Below are 16,484 nucleotides of genomic sequence, written 5' to 3'. Positions count from 1 at the left end.
TTGTAGATATAAATATATACTTAAAAAAAAAACATGTTAAAAATCTATCGCCCTTCTTCAGTTAGCCATGACCTTCGCTCTCAGGTACGGCGCGCGTATTCAGCTCACGCCCGCAGAGCGCGCTCGTGTCAGGAGTTCTGCAGCGAGAGAGCAGCGTCTCGGTAATTAGTCACTGTTAATATTCATTTAACGGACAGCGGCTGTAATTATAAACCCGTGTTCCGTCTTATTAGCAGCTAATTTGTAGTTTACGCAGCGCCTATTGATTATACGCATGAGTTTGTTGAGAGAGTTAAAGCTCGACTGTTTTTAGAAGAGGTTTTATATCTCAGAAACAGGCTAAGTTTTCCTTCAGCTCATGTCAAATACTCAGAGGTTGAACGAGATTGCTGCAGACCTAATAACGACACATAAAAGGGATTTAAAGAATAATCTATATCCATGTTAATGGATAAATATCGTTTTGCTCTTGAAAGCCTAAGGAGAATCTCTGAAGAACCTTCAAGTAACTTACATTTCATATATAGCAGCAGTTTACGCTATAGTCCACGTAATGTTACCACGTCTGCTACCAAGCTCCAAAACAGGACAAAGAAGAACTTAAATGTTGTCGTTTGCTTATTTAATGTTTGATTTCCACATTTACCATCTCCATTATTAAATGGTTATTTTCGTTTCAGTAGTTTATATAAAATGAACAATTCCCATTTGCTACATATTGCACAGATATTTTGTGTTGGATGTAGTACTCGCTGCTGAGATTAGTGCCGCATTAGTGATAGAAGATTTATTAAATTGTGATAATAAAAGCCATTATATTGCTATTACACCCACATTAAAACAAGCCACATCATTAACTTTGATTAGACTGCAGTGGAGTTTGCGCTGTAACGTAGCCATGGAAGCAAATTGCGAGTAATTACTGCATTAAAAAGCTGGTTAGAAGACAGTTTTAACTTCATTTGTGATTTTCAGCTGGTCATTTGGCTGCTAAATCCCACAGGTCAGATTCTGGCTGAACCCAGCCTTCTCCCATGATGCTTTGCAGAGTAAAGTCTTGAAAATACTCAAGTCGATGACTGTTCAGATGAGAGAAGAAATGTTAAGATCTCGGTGACGTTAAGACCAATTAAAAGGAAATAAATAATTTTAAAGTGTCTAAACTTACAAGTCTGGTCCCTGTCCTTCTGCTAGGTCTTCTCTAGGAACGGGATACAGAGCCTCATATGTCCTTCCTGCTCCAGAGCCATGGATGGCATAGGAATTCATCTTATTAATGCCCTGAGGGAAATACCTCCAAGGTAGAAGTGCTTCTCCCTTCCACATCTTGTCCTCTATATTGGCTTTGAATGATAGGGGGAGTTGTTGCTGTAGGTTATAGCATAAACATTATTGCAAAATAACAAGCATGAGAACGTTTCACATTTTTTATTTCCTGTACTATTACATTAAGCATTCCTGCAATTTGACGTTTAGACTGTTATAAACTGTACTTAAACAAGCAGAGAAATATTAATCAGCACAACTGTCTTCAACATATAATAATAATAATTATTAATATCAGTGCTTGACATTAACACCCGCCAAATGCAGGTGGATTTCAGCTGTGGTGGGTAACACAGTCACTCCCACTCACTAGCCACTCTGATGGCTTATATTTTATATAGAGTAACAGAACAGAACGTTAATGCTTGTTTGAGACAAGTATATTTTTTTGAAGGGGCAAGTGACCAGATAACTAATCTGATTAGAACATCTAGCCTTAACTGCACCGACATTTCGATGAGAAAGGTTCTGATTCTGTTGCATTCGGTGCATGTAAACGGCGATTACTAAGATCACGCAGCTTGTCTACGTGAGAGAATCTCGAGAAGAAATCAAAACAAATGAACGCAACTGAGCAACATGACATGACCAAGAGAGGGAGGGAAGTAAATTTGACATTATATTCAAGAGTTAAAATAAGTAGTTAATATACATTTTAGTTTGGTATTTGAATTCATTGTAAGGATATATTGTAGACTGTTTTTGCTCCATTTGGTTACTAAAAATAGTTCCAAACATAGATCACAGCATCTCATCCAGTGCCTCCATTGTTAATTCAAAAATATAATTTTAGACCTAGTAACAAAGGCTTTAAAGGCTATTTCAGTCCCTGAAAATAATTGCACGCTTTAAAATGTTCGTCAGCCAATCAAATTCAAGCATTCACTGTCTCAAGGTATAAAAGAGTTATTTTCAACTGTCGTAATATTTGACCGTTTGTACTGTATTTTTCTCTGAAAACATTAATGAACTGATGTACGATATATATTCTTACCATAAATGCATTATGTTTTCCGTTTAATAGCAGAATGAGATGTTGTCCATGACTGTAAAATCAAAATATTATTTCAATGACATGATAATAAAATAATAATAACAAAAAATTCATGCTGCTGTATAAATATTGTAGGCTTAACTTACGGGCAGACTTCCACCTCCAGATACTGCTCAGTGTTGCTGTTGAGGAAGAATGACTCCACCACTGTCAAAGAACAAAGATTGTAGAAATTGTCAGCTGGAAATTCACAGGAAGTCAGTAAAAAGTAAACACTTTAATTTGTTTCATTAACCTTTTCTTCAAATTTTAATTCCAGTTTGAACCAAAATTAAATGTCTTTGAGTTATCTGGTAATCGTCCAAGGATCAAGGTGGCATGTGCGTATGTAGCATGATCAGCTGATTGCACAAATAGTCGTCTGAAAGTAAGAAACTTTAATCTATAAACCAAAACTGATGAATAGGCCATTTATTAAAAGTACAGATAAACTTACCCTCATAGTCCCAGAGTCCAGGGAACGGTTCTCCAGGTGGTCCAGCTGGTGCAGGGGGGTCATTAAAGAAAGGAGCAGTTACCTGCATTATTAAACCATCCTCGCCAGGTGAGAAGCGAATCTTTACCGGCTCATGATTCACAGGTAAGCTGTCCCAGGTATGTTTGATGTGGAACTCCATGGCGGTCAGGAGGATACAACCGACGCAGACACTGTTAAGCATGTTAAAATATTACTTTCTTCTATCAACACCTGAAATAATAAAAAAACTACTCTCTGTCTAAGTTTTCAAAAGTTGTATTCTTGTTATATGTCTGTTTATATAAAGTCTATACATTCACAGTTCTGTGCTCTAATACGTCTCTAACAGCTCAAGACACAGGACTGTCTGATGTAAAATAAAGTTTAACAGCCATTGATAAGCCATCACTATCTTATCTGAAATCATAAACTTGACACCCAATGTTATTGGGAACACTTCCTGATTTTAGAGACACACAACCAAGAATCTCACAAAAGAGCCACAAAGTCAGTATTAGCTCAGTCAGCCACAAAGTCAGTATTAAATAAGATAACGAATTAATATTAAATAAAAAGAAAGTTAAGTCTTACCCTGTTCGATCACATCGAATCTGAAAAGTTCCTCAATTTTAAGCACTATAGAAAAAACAGGAACTCCATAAACTGCACGGAACGCAAGCATGTTGAAATTTCCCGGGAACATTTAATAGGTTGCACCGCGTTCCTGGGGATGTATCTGATTGGCTCTGAGAGTGAATCCGAGCGTCCGTGAACATGAATCTGATTGGCTGGGAGAATCTTTAAACTACAAGGCGGAAGGATTTGGAGGTATCTATCCTTATAACATTATATTGATTTATGTATTTATACTATTCTGTCATGTCTCATATTACACGGTGGAACAAATAAACATTTAGAATTCACTTGAGTTTTATGACAGAGTTTTCAGCACGTTTATAATGAATGTTACAATACGTGTAGCCGTTAGCCTGCTAGTTAACCAATGCAAATCTCCACCTAGATACCAACGATGCTTAATGCTGTTGCTGAGATTACACACCAGATTCGCTTCCTTTCCATTTAATATATTATAGAATGTGTCATTTTGTAATAATCCACCTTAATAATGTACGTTTACTCGATTAGACCTACATGATTAATGACACGGTTCTGTAGAGTTAGTTAATTCAATGGTAAACTAATATTCCCACACATAGACAGTCTCCAGGGCTCATTTGTGCTGGCTGTGTATAAACAGACTGCTTCTGTACAGAAAATTGTTGTCCGTTGCATACTACCTACCTACCGACCCACACACTAAATGTTATTATAGTTATGTTGATGATACATATTTGCGAAGCACATGCTTTGTTTATACGTTTGACCTAACGAGGGTTTTTTTCTTTCTTTTTTGCAGTTGCAGATGCAAAAATGACAACAGAAGTCGACTTTCTTCGAGATCAAGGTGAATTACGTTAGATCTCCGATGCTGTGCAGAGTTACAATCATGCATATTCATCAGTACTTGAACTTTGTTTTTGTGTCTTATCAGTGAATCGTTTAAACTCCGTCCTGGGTCGATATCAGGATGAATTTCCTCCTCCTTCCTCGGTGTCACAGGTTAGTTTTATGATTGCACGGCAGTTTTCTTTGTTATATTATGTAGAATATTACCTCTAGATAATGGCATTATGCTCCTGCGGTGCAAAGTGAATGCTTGTTATGCATAAACAGGAGAGTTCAGAGTTAAATAAATACAAATTATGTTATCATTGTCACTCTCACATCGTTCCAAACCTGAATGCCTTCTGTGTAATGTATTTTTCCTTCATAGAAAGCGAATGGTTTCCAAACAGGTTTGGAATAACAAGAGAGAAAATTATGACTTTTGATATTTAATTCACCCTTCCACAAATTAAGCTCTAAAAGCTCTTAAACAAAAGAATAAACTCTTAAATTCATAAAGTCACGTCATTAAATGTTGAATCCAAAACAAATATATAAACATCATTAAATCAAGACGCATTTACTTGAGGTGCAAATTGAACATATAAAGCCGGAGTAAATTGAATAAAATTGAGTTTATGTCTAAATGAGAACAAATATTCGTCAATGGGGTATGAAATCTTATTTTTAATAAAGGTAATTTTCTTGAGCCCCTTGGCAATTTTTTTCTTCTTGTTTTAGTAATTTAGAAATAATCAAAAAATCTTTTAGACATTCGCACTAGAAAACAAGACAAAAACAATGCTGAAGATATACTCATATATCATGTTCCATTCAATTTATTCTGTTAATAAGAAATTACGTTTTCTTGGTCTTACAAAGGTCATAATTTAAATTCATAAACCTGCAGAAACCCAGAATAAAGGCTTGAAGGACTTGGGAAATTATCTGTAGACTAAATAATTAAAAAATCCTTTACTTTTTTTTTTTCTTTTTTCTTTTTTTAGACAGGAGATGTGGTCCTGGAATCTGCAGCTCCCTGGCTTTCAGACAGAGGGTGAGTCTACAGCCAATTAAAAACCTGCTACAACAGTCTCTGGCTCAAGTCCTCTACTATTTTAACCATGCATCCAGTTTATAATAAAAAAAAATCAGGCCATTAAATAATCTAATTTTGGAAGAGGGTCAGAAATTTGTAGCGAACTGGAGCTGAATGTGTGCTCACATTATTATAAATGTTCTATTTAATTTTCTTTTTTTAATTTTTACGTATTTTTGAATATTTCTTTATTTAGAAATCATACAATGTAGTATTGATGTTTTCATTTTAATTATGTAATGCGTGTAAAATGGTAAACCATTAATAATAGTATACTGTAATTGCATTATTATTATGACTGTACTGCTATGTAATCCAGTATTATGGGACCCTAAATGTTAATAACTTATCTTGTTTTACAATGTTGTTTTCTGACCTGGGTGGGTGTTTGCAGTCTAATGGCTCCTCTAATAGAAGAATATGACAGGCACATACAACAGATGGAGATGCAGCTCAAGTTCTATCAGGTACACATTGCCACCCTACACAAATGCTTACGCCACATAAATGCTCACATTACAGTAAGGTTTTACAGCCGTCAGGGCTTGATGGGGCTGATTTCATGCTGTCAGTTTTAAATTGCAGTTTAATCCCAAGTCAAGTGAATTTGTCTTATATTAAGTTTGCCATTCAAGAGTACACTTTCTCTTAGTCTCTCTCAATCATCTTCCTCCCACCACTCACTCACGCTCTTGTTTCTCCCTGTCAAACAATCAGAGGCAGATGACAGACGTCAAAGCAAGCCTGGAGCAGGTGGTTAAGGAAAACGAGCGGTAAGAGCTTTCGAATGGATCTCCTGCTGATTTCTCCATCCAGCCACTGATTTATTATCAGAGTCAGTCGGCGCTAACAGCTTCTGCGCCACAACATGAGGTGGCTTTGGTAATCACAGCCCAGCCTTTATGTAAATTCACTTTATTTGTGGGAGATAGTTTTGTGCCCCAGACTAGAGTAGGGCAATGTGGAAATCGTGAACGGAATCGTGGAATCCAATCACAAAAAAAAATCTTGTATAACATGTAGGGTAGTGCGAAAATGACAATTTAAGCCATTAAACATAACAGATGTAACAATATTTACATGAAAAAGGGAAAGCAAAATGGCTTTTTTGTAATTATGCGACTTAAATATTAAAATTAAATAAATAATTAAATTAAACTAATTAAATATTAAAATACATTTTAAAAAATAAACAAATAAACCTACTAAATCTACTCTTTTCTGTCACTGATTTAATTTGATTATGTGTGCTCCCAGCAGTCTATCACTAAGACTTCGAAGTTAGTTAATATTTCAGAACGAATTAAAGCGCGTCCGCAGATAATTCCCGAAGGTTTACGAAGGTTGACCTCCGGCAGTAACTGTGTATATAAATTTTTATTTTCAGGCTTCACGCAGAGCAGAGAATGTCCATTGAAAAGCAGTTGCAGTCTCTGTCCATCGGAACAGGAGGAGACGCGACAGCGGACGCAATCGCCGTTAGCAATCTGGAGGAGCAGGTCAAGTGTTCCGTGGAGGTGAATATCCAGACCTGTTCCGAAAAACGCCTCGAAACTCCCATGAGTCGGACCGTGGCACCACAAACCCACAGGCACTTTCCTAGCTCTGTCTTCCGACTCTTTTCTAGCATATGCAAAGGGAGGAGAGGTGATCCGGGGGTTATTCCCCGCTTTAAAGCTTCGTTCTTTAGTTAATACGTGATGAGAAGGAACAGGTCGTGTTGTGTTGAGGGAACGGGTTTTAATCAGCGCGGAGTACGCTCCAGGTGCTCCTGAGGATTACATATCAACACTTGACATTACAGAGTAATGAGATATTAGCGCGTCACTCATCAACGTTCCACTTTCAGTTTGACATTGCGCATCTCTGCCCTTCTTTAGGGAGCAGTTCACCAGAATGTTATGCTACAAATCACATCTAAACCTCTCTAGAGAGCGCATCAGTTCAAGTCAACTCTCAAGTGACTTATTTTTGAGTCTGCGAGTTCATATTCACATTTCTAATTTCCTAAATAACTGAGAATGAAATAATTAGCTGTAACTGAGACATCTAGTGAGACCTCTCTCTGCCTCTTTCTCATAGCAAAGGTGGTACTAAATGGAAGCAAAGTGAAAAGGAGAATTGTAACTGCATGGCTATATTATGTTATAATTAAATATATATGTTATATATTAGAATATATTGGATTTTTGCTTATATAAAGCAGCATTGTGAATATTATTAGAATACTATGCGCTAGTTTTTCCACTACTTGTTTTGCAAAAAATGAGAGTATTAAGACAAAAATATTTTAATAGCATCTCTGGTTTAAAACTCATTAGCAAAAAAGGGTGATAGATCTGGGAATATGATTCATTCATGCAAATCAGTTTTTGCAAACTGTCTGTTTTAATGAATCGGTTTGAATTCAGAAGTTCATTTGCATTAATACTCAGGAGTATTCACAGACATTTTGCATTTTGAAATGTTTTTATAAAAACAGAAGTCAATTTACGTCAAAATTAAATTTAAATGCGTACTGAGTCATAGCAAAAACATTTAAAATCTTTAATTGCTGTAGTTAAAAAAACACTTGCATTTAGTGTATTTTCACCAAAATATAATTGTTTTTGCAGCTACTGTAATTAGGCAAATCTCAATAAATGATTTTATTTTTTTTCCCTCCTTTTGCTTTTTAAAACAACATAAATTGCAAGAGAAATATGTGTATTCCCTGCCAATAAATCTCATGACCTTGAAACTGCTGGCATCATAATTACATTCTCTACAAATTGAGCTACGGCATAAATTTATCAATTAAGTTTAGTTAACGTTGTGTATCAGATAGTGGCGCTCAGAGAGAGAGGTTTAGATTCACATTTATGAAAGGCCACATTCATTGTCTGTTAACCTTCAGTTTGTTTTATGTGTGTCTCCAGGAGAAAGAACGGGCTCTTCAGATGTGGCAGACTGCTTCACAGGAGTTGGATCGACTTCAGACGCAGTATCAGAGCTCCATAAGTGACGGACAAATACATGCAGTTGAACGGCAACATATGCAGGTTACAGTGTTTGCATATTAACACTTTCAGTTTCTTTATAAGTCATAGGTTCATTTTAACAGCACATATCTGGTGTTAATGCTCGTGTTTGGTTTCTGAAAACAGTTCAGCATCACCTTAGATTTAATCCTCACTTATATTTCTAGAATAGGTGATATGATGAGTGAACACTAGAGGGCAGTGTTTAACTACATACAGGCGCACTTAACAGAACTAACAGACCCGCGGCACTTTCCAAAAATTATACATAAACCAGAAGGCATGCCCGACTGAATTGTTTGAATATATGAATTCAATATTAGCTGTTGGCTGTGCAATATTGGCTTAATTGTGTCTTGAAGCTTATTATAATACACATTAGTTAATTATTGAAGTGCTTTGTCTGTGCTCTTACTGACGATCGCTGTTCTGTTTTAGAATCAGCTGGCGCAGGTTCAGCAACACAGCCAGAAGCTCCAGCTGACCAATCAGAAGCTGGAATCAGTAAGACTTCCTCTTTCAATATAATAATGATTAAAAAACGAAGTCCTGGCTTAAGGTTAAGCCAGGATTTGGCCGTTGTTCAGTTAGGACATTTAAGTATCTTGTATAAACTCGCCTTTTAGAAAAATTACATTACTCGTGTGCATCTTAAGACAAAACAACAGCACTGATATGTTTTAAGATCGATCCATGCAAATTTCTTTCAGTTAAAACAGGCCAGACATGCATTGCTGAAACTGGGACTAGGTTTAAGCCTCGTCTTTGAAGCTGGGGGAAGATCTACTGTACTTTTAACCCTGTGCGGTTTCATTGGTTCCATCAGATTTATTCTGATAAAATAATATTTATTTTTGTTAAAAAATATTTTAAATGTGTATTTATGTATTTATTTGGTGAATAAACCCTTTTTATTTTGTAATAATGACCTGTACCGTGTCCCTTATAATATGTCCTCAGATCATATCTAGGTCAATAAAATCAATCCCCACTGAAATTCATTTTATCAGAAAATGTGTTATGTCATTTTTACATGTTTATGAAAGGGTTTTATTAGTAATATCATTGCCATGTACGGTGAGTGGTTATGCAATGGTTTTAAAAGCCTAATCCTTGTACTGTCTTAGTCACATGCTTTTTCACACTAGTCAGAACGCCACCTGTTTGACTGAGTGTTGTTAATTGTTTAGCCTTAGTGTGTGTGTGTGTGTGTGTGTGTGTGTGTGTGTGTGTGTGTGTGTGTTGAGGATAGAAATACTACTCTATTGGTGAATATTTAATGAGCAGAGTAGCTCTCGCACACCCACCTTTTTCACACCTATCACATCTCGATCTCCAAAACCCCTTCATCCTGTCCTTTATCTTGCGAATTTCTTTGAAGTGTGTGTGTGTGTGTTTGGTGTTATGCCCGGCCGGCGTTCATGTCTGTCCTGTCACACGCAGACCAATCAGCAGTTTTTGAAGACTGTGGCGGAGCAGAGCAGTGAGCTGGAGGAGTTACGCAGCCAACTCAGGTAGCGTTCCAGATGGCCAACCCTTTAAGACTTAACCTTGACTCGAGTTTAGTTTGCCTCATGGGTTGATAATTCGGTCAGCGTAGTGTGTTTAGCATGATTTTAACACAACTTTTAAGTCACATGTACTCCAGAGGACTGAAAATGTTTCTTCTCACTGATCTTGAAAAGCGTCAAAATTAAAAAGGTTAAAATTAAGAAAGTACTCAAAAGGTCAACTTTGTTTCAGGCAAGCCAAGCTTGAGCAGAGATCTTCTGCGACTAAAGTGGAGGAGATGACCAGACTCCTGCAGAATGTCCAGGATCAGATGCAGAGGAGGGTGAGAGACAGACAGCTTGAATACGCTGTTGCTATTATTGCGCTTATGCAATTTTTTGTAATAATGTGATGTTTGTGTAATGGTGCAGGAAGAAGATGCGGCAGAAGCTCAGGGTAGAGAAGAAGCATCTGATCGGAGACTACAGCAACTACAAGCAGCACTGAAGCAGCTAGAATCCAGGTGAAGTTTAATAATTATATCAATATAATATTTAAAAAATGATTTGCCCACATACTGCGTTTACCATAAAAATACATAATAATTTTTTAATAATTTATATAGATTAGTTTGTATATTTTGTCATTCTTATTCAAAATATGAATAGATATGTTATTTTATTTATTTATTTATTGGGGTTTTTTTCAGACTCAAAGCTGCAACGCAGGACTCTGAGTCAGTGCGCAGGAAGCAGACGGATTGGGAGCGGCAAGTGGGAGAACTGCAGGGTCGCTGCGCTTCTCTGGAAGAGGAGAAATTTGAAGCCCTCAGTCGCCTCCGCAACTCCATCCAGCTGGCTGAGGAAGCCTCGCTTCAGAGAGAACAGGTCACGCTCCAAATAAACACACCGCCACAGGCCCAATTCAAGAGCTCTTCTATACGTCCCTGACTTCACATAATCTACAATCATTTTGCTGTGTTTATATGATTATATAGGCTCAGCTGAGGGAGAAACAGAGAGCAGAAGAGATGGAGAAGATGAAAGATGCCATGAAGCAGCTGATCCAGGATGCTGCCATGCGCACCAGGAAAGAGGTGAGCACTGCTAATGTCTTTGAACTATCAAAGAGAGACAACAGAATACAGCATCAGTTCTACTCTGACTTTTCTCGAACCCTAGTGAGCCTACCTAGATAATATTTTAGGCAACACGAGAAGCATTTTTATAGTTCCTATGGTGGAAACACGTTTTTTGGAACGTGAGTAACACTTTACAGTAACATTAGTTAATGTATTAAGTAACATGAACAAACAGTAAAGAATACATTTCTTATGTATATTTGTTAATTGTAATTAATAAACATACAGTTGTTCATTTTTAGTTTGTTAGTTCACAGTACATTTAACTAATGCTAACAAACACAACTTGTGATTTTAATAATTCATTAGCAAATGAACATGAACTAATATTAATAAATGCTATAGAAGCAATATTTGTTCGTAGTTTATGTGTGCTAATATTATTAACTAGTGTTAACTAATGAATGAATGTGCTGTGTATATTTATTATGTATATCCATGCATGTGTATATTTATGAAAAATGTGTAGTTTATAGGAATGCCTTTTAAATAAAGCATAGTTTCAAACAATCTTCTACTTGTACTATAATGTCCTTACAATTGTTATTATCTTTGCAATGTCTTTTATTATTACTATTTTAATGGTGTGTGGCAAAAGCTCATGTTTAGCTGACCAGTCCATAAGAAACTCAAGTATATATATTTGAAACTCAATGTTGTCTGTCTCTCTCTTTGGCAAGCTTATGAATTGCACTTCTGTAAATAAATATGAATTTACCCACAATCTTTAACAGCATTAAAGATTTAAAGAAAATATGCTTCCTTGAACCCTGTAGAGCTTTACCTAGCATGGTTATGGCACAGTCAAATCAGCGTCTTTTTAGGGCTTTCACATTCAGCTAATCTGTGATCGCAGTGTACATATATTGTTATTAGCATCTATAAGTGTGAATCATAATACTGAATGTTTTCTTTTCCTCCTTTTATAGGTAGAGAGTGTCCGTAAGCAGTGTAACGTTCAGATTCATCGTATGGCTGAGGAGCTTTCTGCCCTGCAACTGGTGATACATTTATCAGCATATGTACAGATGTGTATAGCTACAACTGTCACCATTGCATATCAACATATCTGCTGTGGTTGTGCGTGTAGGAATGTGCCGATAAAGAGACACAGATTGAAAGAGCCCACCGGGAGAGAAAAGCTGTGGAAGAGGAGCTGGAGAAGGTGAAAATAAATGCACATTTTTACACGCACGTTGCTGGGATATTACCACATTTAAAGGGACAGTTCACCCTAAAAAAAATGATTCCGGCATCATTTCCTCGCCCTTACTTTGTTCTAAACTTACTTACTCCTAAACCTACAAGTTTCTTTCTTCTGTTGAACACAAAAGAAGGTATTTTGAAGAATGATATTAAAAAAAACATTTGACAGCAGTAATTGACAATATGGAAATACAATGAAAGTGAATGGCTGCCATTAAATGCTTAGTTACCAACATTCTTCAAATAATCTTCTGTTCAACAGAAGAAGGAAAACTCCTACAGGTTTGGAACAAAATGAGGTAAATAATGACAGATATTGTGTTTTTGTGAACTACCCCTTTAAGGAGTATTATTGGGCATAATATGACCTTTTTTAAAAGTTGTAATAATAATGTAATAATGTATTTTGAATTGTTGATTGTTGATATATAAAAAAAATCTGTTTTAGTGATCATTAGTGAGTATTTTTAATTTTTTTTATTGTCATGTTGTAGGTCTATAAAGAGGGCCGAATTGGAGAGCCTGAGATGAGGAAGATGGAGGCTCTTCATCAGAGATGCTTAAATGCTGAACGACTGAAAGACGAAATGCAACTCACACTCAACAGCACTAAAAACAAGATGAAGAAGATGGAGATGGAGTGAGAACACACACACATGCTCATAAACTAGACAGAGAGCCGATATAAGGGTGCCCCCATAACAGTTCGCTGCCTCCCCTGTGCTTGTGTAGGTATTCGGAGGAGCTGTCACGCTGTCAGGAGGAGGTGCGCAGGCTGCAGTCCACCTTGACAAGTGCAAGACAGGAGAGTTCGGCCATCAGCGAAGAGAGACTCACGCTGCAGCAAGAGAACCAGCAACTGCACAGAGACATGGAAGCGCTGCGCAAAGAGTGTGCACTCGCTCAGAGACGTGCCAAACAACAGGTTACAAAGAAATGCATTCTCATATACAGTCACACTAAGCTGCGGTTTGCCTTTAAAGGAATAGTTCCCCATACAAATTCAATGATTTACTCACATTCAGATCTATTAAAGGATTACTCCACCCCAAAATGAAAATCTTCATTTATTACTCACTTACCCCCATGTCGTTCCAAACCCAAAAAAAGGTTTCATCTTTGGAACACGATTTAGGATTTATGATGCTATGAGAATATTTTTTTATTCTCATATAACTTAATTCAACATTGCGGCGCCATTTTGGAAAACAGCATATCCGTGTGTCGCAGCTAAAACTGAACAGCATGCAGTTTTCACCCAGAGGATACACTACAGTGCTGAATTGTTGAATTAAGTTGTTTTTATTATAAAGTTGTTTCTCGTACAAAAAGTATTCTCATAACTCATAAAAGTTACGGTTTAACTACCCAAAAATCTGTAATCAGTTATTCAGCCTTTATTTATTCTAAACAGATCATCATCAACACTTTCTGTCACTTTCTGTCACTCCACTGAAAGTTTTCTCTCAAAACTTTTGTGATTTTAAAGTACATAAAAATACATGAAAAAAAACGCTTGTTCTTGAAAGATGGTTCAGTTTACTCCACTGAATCAAAACATGTAAGTATGATAAATAATAAACCCTAGTATTTCCATTGAGTGTTCATAATACAGAACTATGGCTATGTGCCTTTCATTTCTAACACGTGTATGTAGTAGACTATAAAGGGGTTTAGAGAGACTGAATCTTACAACTGCTTCAAACTATTTATTTGAAATGAGTTGACATTAAACTCATATTTTGGGTAAACAAAAGCGTTTATTTTTTCAGCTTACATGCATTTAAACCTATTGTAGGAGAATTCCAAAACAATATTAGGAGTCTTAAAAATTGCATAATTCGGGCACTTAAAAAAAAGAGGTTTACTCTCACTATATTTGGTGGAATGGATTTTCAGTGTCAGAAATATTTTTTTATTATTTTTGCTTCCAAGATAAAAGTGTTACTGGTTTTCAGTGGCTTCAGTGTGAGAAATTCATAACAATTTCATTTTTGGCAAAACTAATCTTTTAAGGCGCAAGAAGAACAGCATGTGCAATTCTAATGTTCAGAAGTCATCTCAAACAGTCTAAAAATAAACACATTACGAATGGACTTTAAATAGAAGCACTAGAAGTGTAGGATATGGCATCTTTCACGTGTTTTTGTTTGTGTGTGTAGGTGTCTTCGATGCAGCAGGAGCTGTGTGTGAAGGAGCAGGGTTTGGAGACCAGGCTGAGAGAGATGGAGGAGAGCAGCAAAAACTCCAGCGCTGGTTTGACCAGACTGCTGCTCGCGCAACAGAAAACCATCAGCCGCTACAAAGACGAGGCCAAGAACCTCACTCAGGCTTTCCAGCAGAAACTCAACAGCCTCAGGTGAACGCTCACTTGACATGCACTGATCCCACAGAAGCCCACTTTGGCGTGTAAAAACTTAACTTATCCTCACTGTTAAATGGATGTGTGCGATAACACCCTATCATATCTGAAACATTTATTTTCATTATTATTTTATTATTTTCATTGCATTGAGGTAGTAATTACCATAAAACAAGCTTACTGATTACATATAATGTGAATGTATCAAATAAAGCAGGTGATGGATTACAGCATCGGGAAGCTTCAATTAAAAATGACTGTGATTGTTGCAGGTCAGAATTGAACAGACAGAAGCAGCGCGCTCAGGAACTGGAGATCCAGATGGAAGCTGATCATCAGAAGATACTGGAGGTGTGTACATTCAGATTTCTTTCTACTAGATGTGTGCTGTAAGTGACTGAATTTCTGTTGAGTTTCCAGTGAGTCATGGTTTATCACTTTTATCCCTAGTACGAAAGGCAGGTTTCAGAGCAGCAAGAGAAGAACACACGTTTACAGAGGCGTCTTACTCAGGCAGAGCAGCGTGCAGCCAGTGCATCACAACAGGTATTCACGTCATACTGGGTATTCACACACTTCCTGCTTTATGAATGCAACAGTTGCCATTCATTTTTTTTTGTAGCCTTGGTTCTAGAAGGTCTTTTCCTATTGGGGATTTTTAAAAGTGTTAATAAGCCATGAATCAAACCGAACAGCTACACAATATGACAGGCTTTGATTTGGAAAAAAAAAAAAAAAAAAAAAAAAAGTAACTACTTTAAGTAGACAAAAACACAAAGGTACAGGACTGCGTACCATATTATTTACAGGACTAAAAAACTAAAATACCACAAAGTGTATGCTTCCTTTTTGTTTCTGATTGAAGATTTTTTTGCATAATTATGTATGATGTAGTTTTTCACCAGGAATGAGTTCAACATGATTTGTAAAAAAAACAATTCAGACATCGATTAATAACCCTGTAGCTCACAGTAGCTCTGTCTGTAAATGTTTATAAAAGATCATTACAAATCAGTTCCTCTAATAGAGAAGCTGCATGGGTTTTTAACTTGACTGTACAGAATCTCTCTAAACTACTTTTTTGTGTTGTAGCTGAGTGTGATATCACAGCGGAGAAAAGCTGCATCCATGATGGATCTCGAGACTTTATCATAGATAAACAGAAGCTGGTTTTCACCATCATCCTCTTTTATAAAGGATCACCCTGATCAGATGTTTTTTTGGCTTCACAGTGTTTAACGTCTAGAGCTTTCACTGGCAGGATTCCCATGTGTTCAATGGCAATTAATGTAATAAAAAGAGGTTGAGTTCACCATTAAGGAAACCATTATAATGACTGTTTTGGGAGAGTTGTAACTGGCTAATGCTGAATGGAGCTCTGGCTAATGTAAATTTTTTCTTAGTGAATGTAAAAATGAGCCGATTTAAATTTACGCTAACCGAATCACTTTTTGTTTCAAAGACACCGGTGTCAAAATTACTACGAAGCCAAAGTTTTGTTTTGTTTTCTTGAAATTCTACTTGTTGCACAAATTACCAATTATACAAATGCTTTTAAAACTGCGCAGATGGGTTTATAGTCTTCCTAGAAAACATTTTGTTCGGGTTAGCTTGTGCCATTGTAAGAATTGACCAATAAATACAATAATTTATACCAAAAGGTTGTTCAATGTTTGATTCTCAGTGCTTTCCAGACTTTCTAATGTGCAGAGTTCTCAGAACATTCACAGCTGAAGGACCTGCAGGTACGTGTTGACTGCATTAGTTCCTTATCACTTTACCAAATAATTTCTAAAACCCTTGCAGCCTACCACAGCAAGAATTAGTTTTTTTACATGAAATAATCATTATCTGTAGTGGTAGTAGCTAATGGTTTTATACT

The 16,484-nt window shown here is 36.6% G+C and overlaps 2 protein-coding genes across 5 annotated transcripts; one reads left to right on the top strand and one right to left on the bottom strand.

Annotated features, from left to right (window-relative positions):
* Window positions 1-605: 605 nt before the first annotated feature.
* c1h4orf33 (chromosome 1 C4orf33 homolog) lies at window positions 606-3,531 on the bottom strand. Of its 2 annotated transcripts, XM_043248903.1 has the most exons (6): window positions 3,429-3,531; window positions 2,817-3,028; window positions 2,467-2,527; window positions 2,321-2,372; window positions 1,169-1,368; window positions 606-1,079 (listed from the first exon to the last, which is right to left on the bottom strand). In XM_043248903.1, the coding sequence occupies exons 2-6, from the start codon at window positions 2,995-2,997 to the stop codon at window positions 980-982; spliced, it is 594 nt and encodes a 197-aa protein (XP_043104838.1). In that variant the 5' UTR covers window positions 2,998-3,028; window positions 3,429-3,531; the 3' UTR covers window positions 606-979. The 2 variants fall into 2 exon arrangements, with proteins under 2 accessions (XP_043104838.1, XP_043104828.1); XM_043248893.1 differs by lacking the exon at window positions 3,429-3,531 and having other exon boundaries at window positions 2,817-3,221.
* Window positions 3,532-3,554: 23 nt separating this feature from the next.
* Window positions 3,555-16,262, top strand: sclt1 (sodium channel and clathrin linker 1). Of its 3 annotated transcripts, none has more exons than XM_043248874.1 (22): window positions 3,555-3,665; window positions 4,255-4,302; window positions 4,390-4,457; window positions 5,291-5,340; window positions 5,777-5,849; window positions 6,100-6,155; window positions 6,770-6,899; window positions 8,301-8,423; window positions 8,841-8,906; window positions 9,846-9,916; window positions 10,146-10,236; window positions 10,325-10,416; window positions 10,603-10,780; window positions 10,891-10,989; window positions 11,964-12,035; window positions 12,125-12,199; window positions 12,735-12,880; window positions 12,973-13,165; window positions 14,403-14,599; window positions 14,875-14,953; window positions 15,053-15,148; window positions 15,695-16,262. In XM_043248874.1, the coding sequence occupies exons 2-22, from the start codon at window positions 4,269-4,271 to the stop codon at window positions 15,755-15,757; spliced, it is 2,052 nt and encodes a 683-aa protein (XP_043104809.1). In that variant the 5' UTR covers window positions 3,555-3,665; window positions 4,255-4,268; the 3' UTR covers window positions 15,758-16,262. The 3 variants fall into 3 exon arrangements, with proteins under 3 accessions (XP_043104809.1, XP_043104821.1, XP_043104817.1); XM_043248882.1 differs by lacking the exon at window positions 3,555-3,665 and adding an exon at window positions 3,730-4,160; XM_043248886.1 differs by lacking the exon at window positions 8,841-8,906.
* The last annotated feature ends 222 nt before the right edge of the window (window positions 16,263-16,484 follow it).

Source organism: Puntigrus tetrazona, chromosome 1, assembly GCF_018831695.1.
Source record: "Puntigrus tetrazona isolate hp1 chromosome 1, ASM1883169v1, whole genome shotgun sequence".
Lineage (NCBI taxonomy): Eukaryota > Metazoa > Chordata > Actinopteri > Cypriniformes > Cyprinidae > Puntigrus > Puntigrus tetrazona.
Note: the sequence above shows the minus strand (reverse complement) of the source record. Positions and strands in the feature narration are given on the sequence as shown.

Bases quoted from the DNA above. Each gene is read 5' to 3' on its own strand.
- c1h4orf33 (XM_043248893.1), bottom strand. From the start codon at position 3,039: ATGCTTAACAGTGTCTGCGTCGGTTGTATCCTCCTGACCGCCATGGAG. The intron at 1,369-2,320 runs GTAAGAATATAT...TATAACCTACAG, and splicing joins GAAAACATAATGCATTTATG to CAACAACTCCCCCTATCATT. The intron at 1,080-1,168 runs GTAAGTTTAGAC...TCATCTGAACAG, and splicing joins GAAGGACAGGGACCAGACTT to TCATCGACTTGAGTATTTTC.
- sclt1 (XM_043248874.1), top strand. From the start codon at position 4,269: ATGACAACAGAAGTCGACTTTCTTCGAGATCAAG. The intron at 10,990-11,963 runs GTGAGCACTGCT...CTCCTTTTATAG, and splicing joins CCATGCGCACCAGGAAAGAG to GTAGAGAGTGTCCGTAAGCA. The intron at 15,149-15,694 runs GTATTCACGTCA...TTTGTGTTGTAG, and splicing joins CAGCCAGTGCATCACAACAG to CTGAGTGTGATATCACAGCG.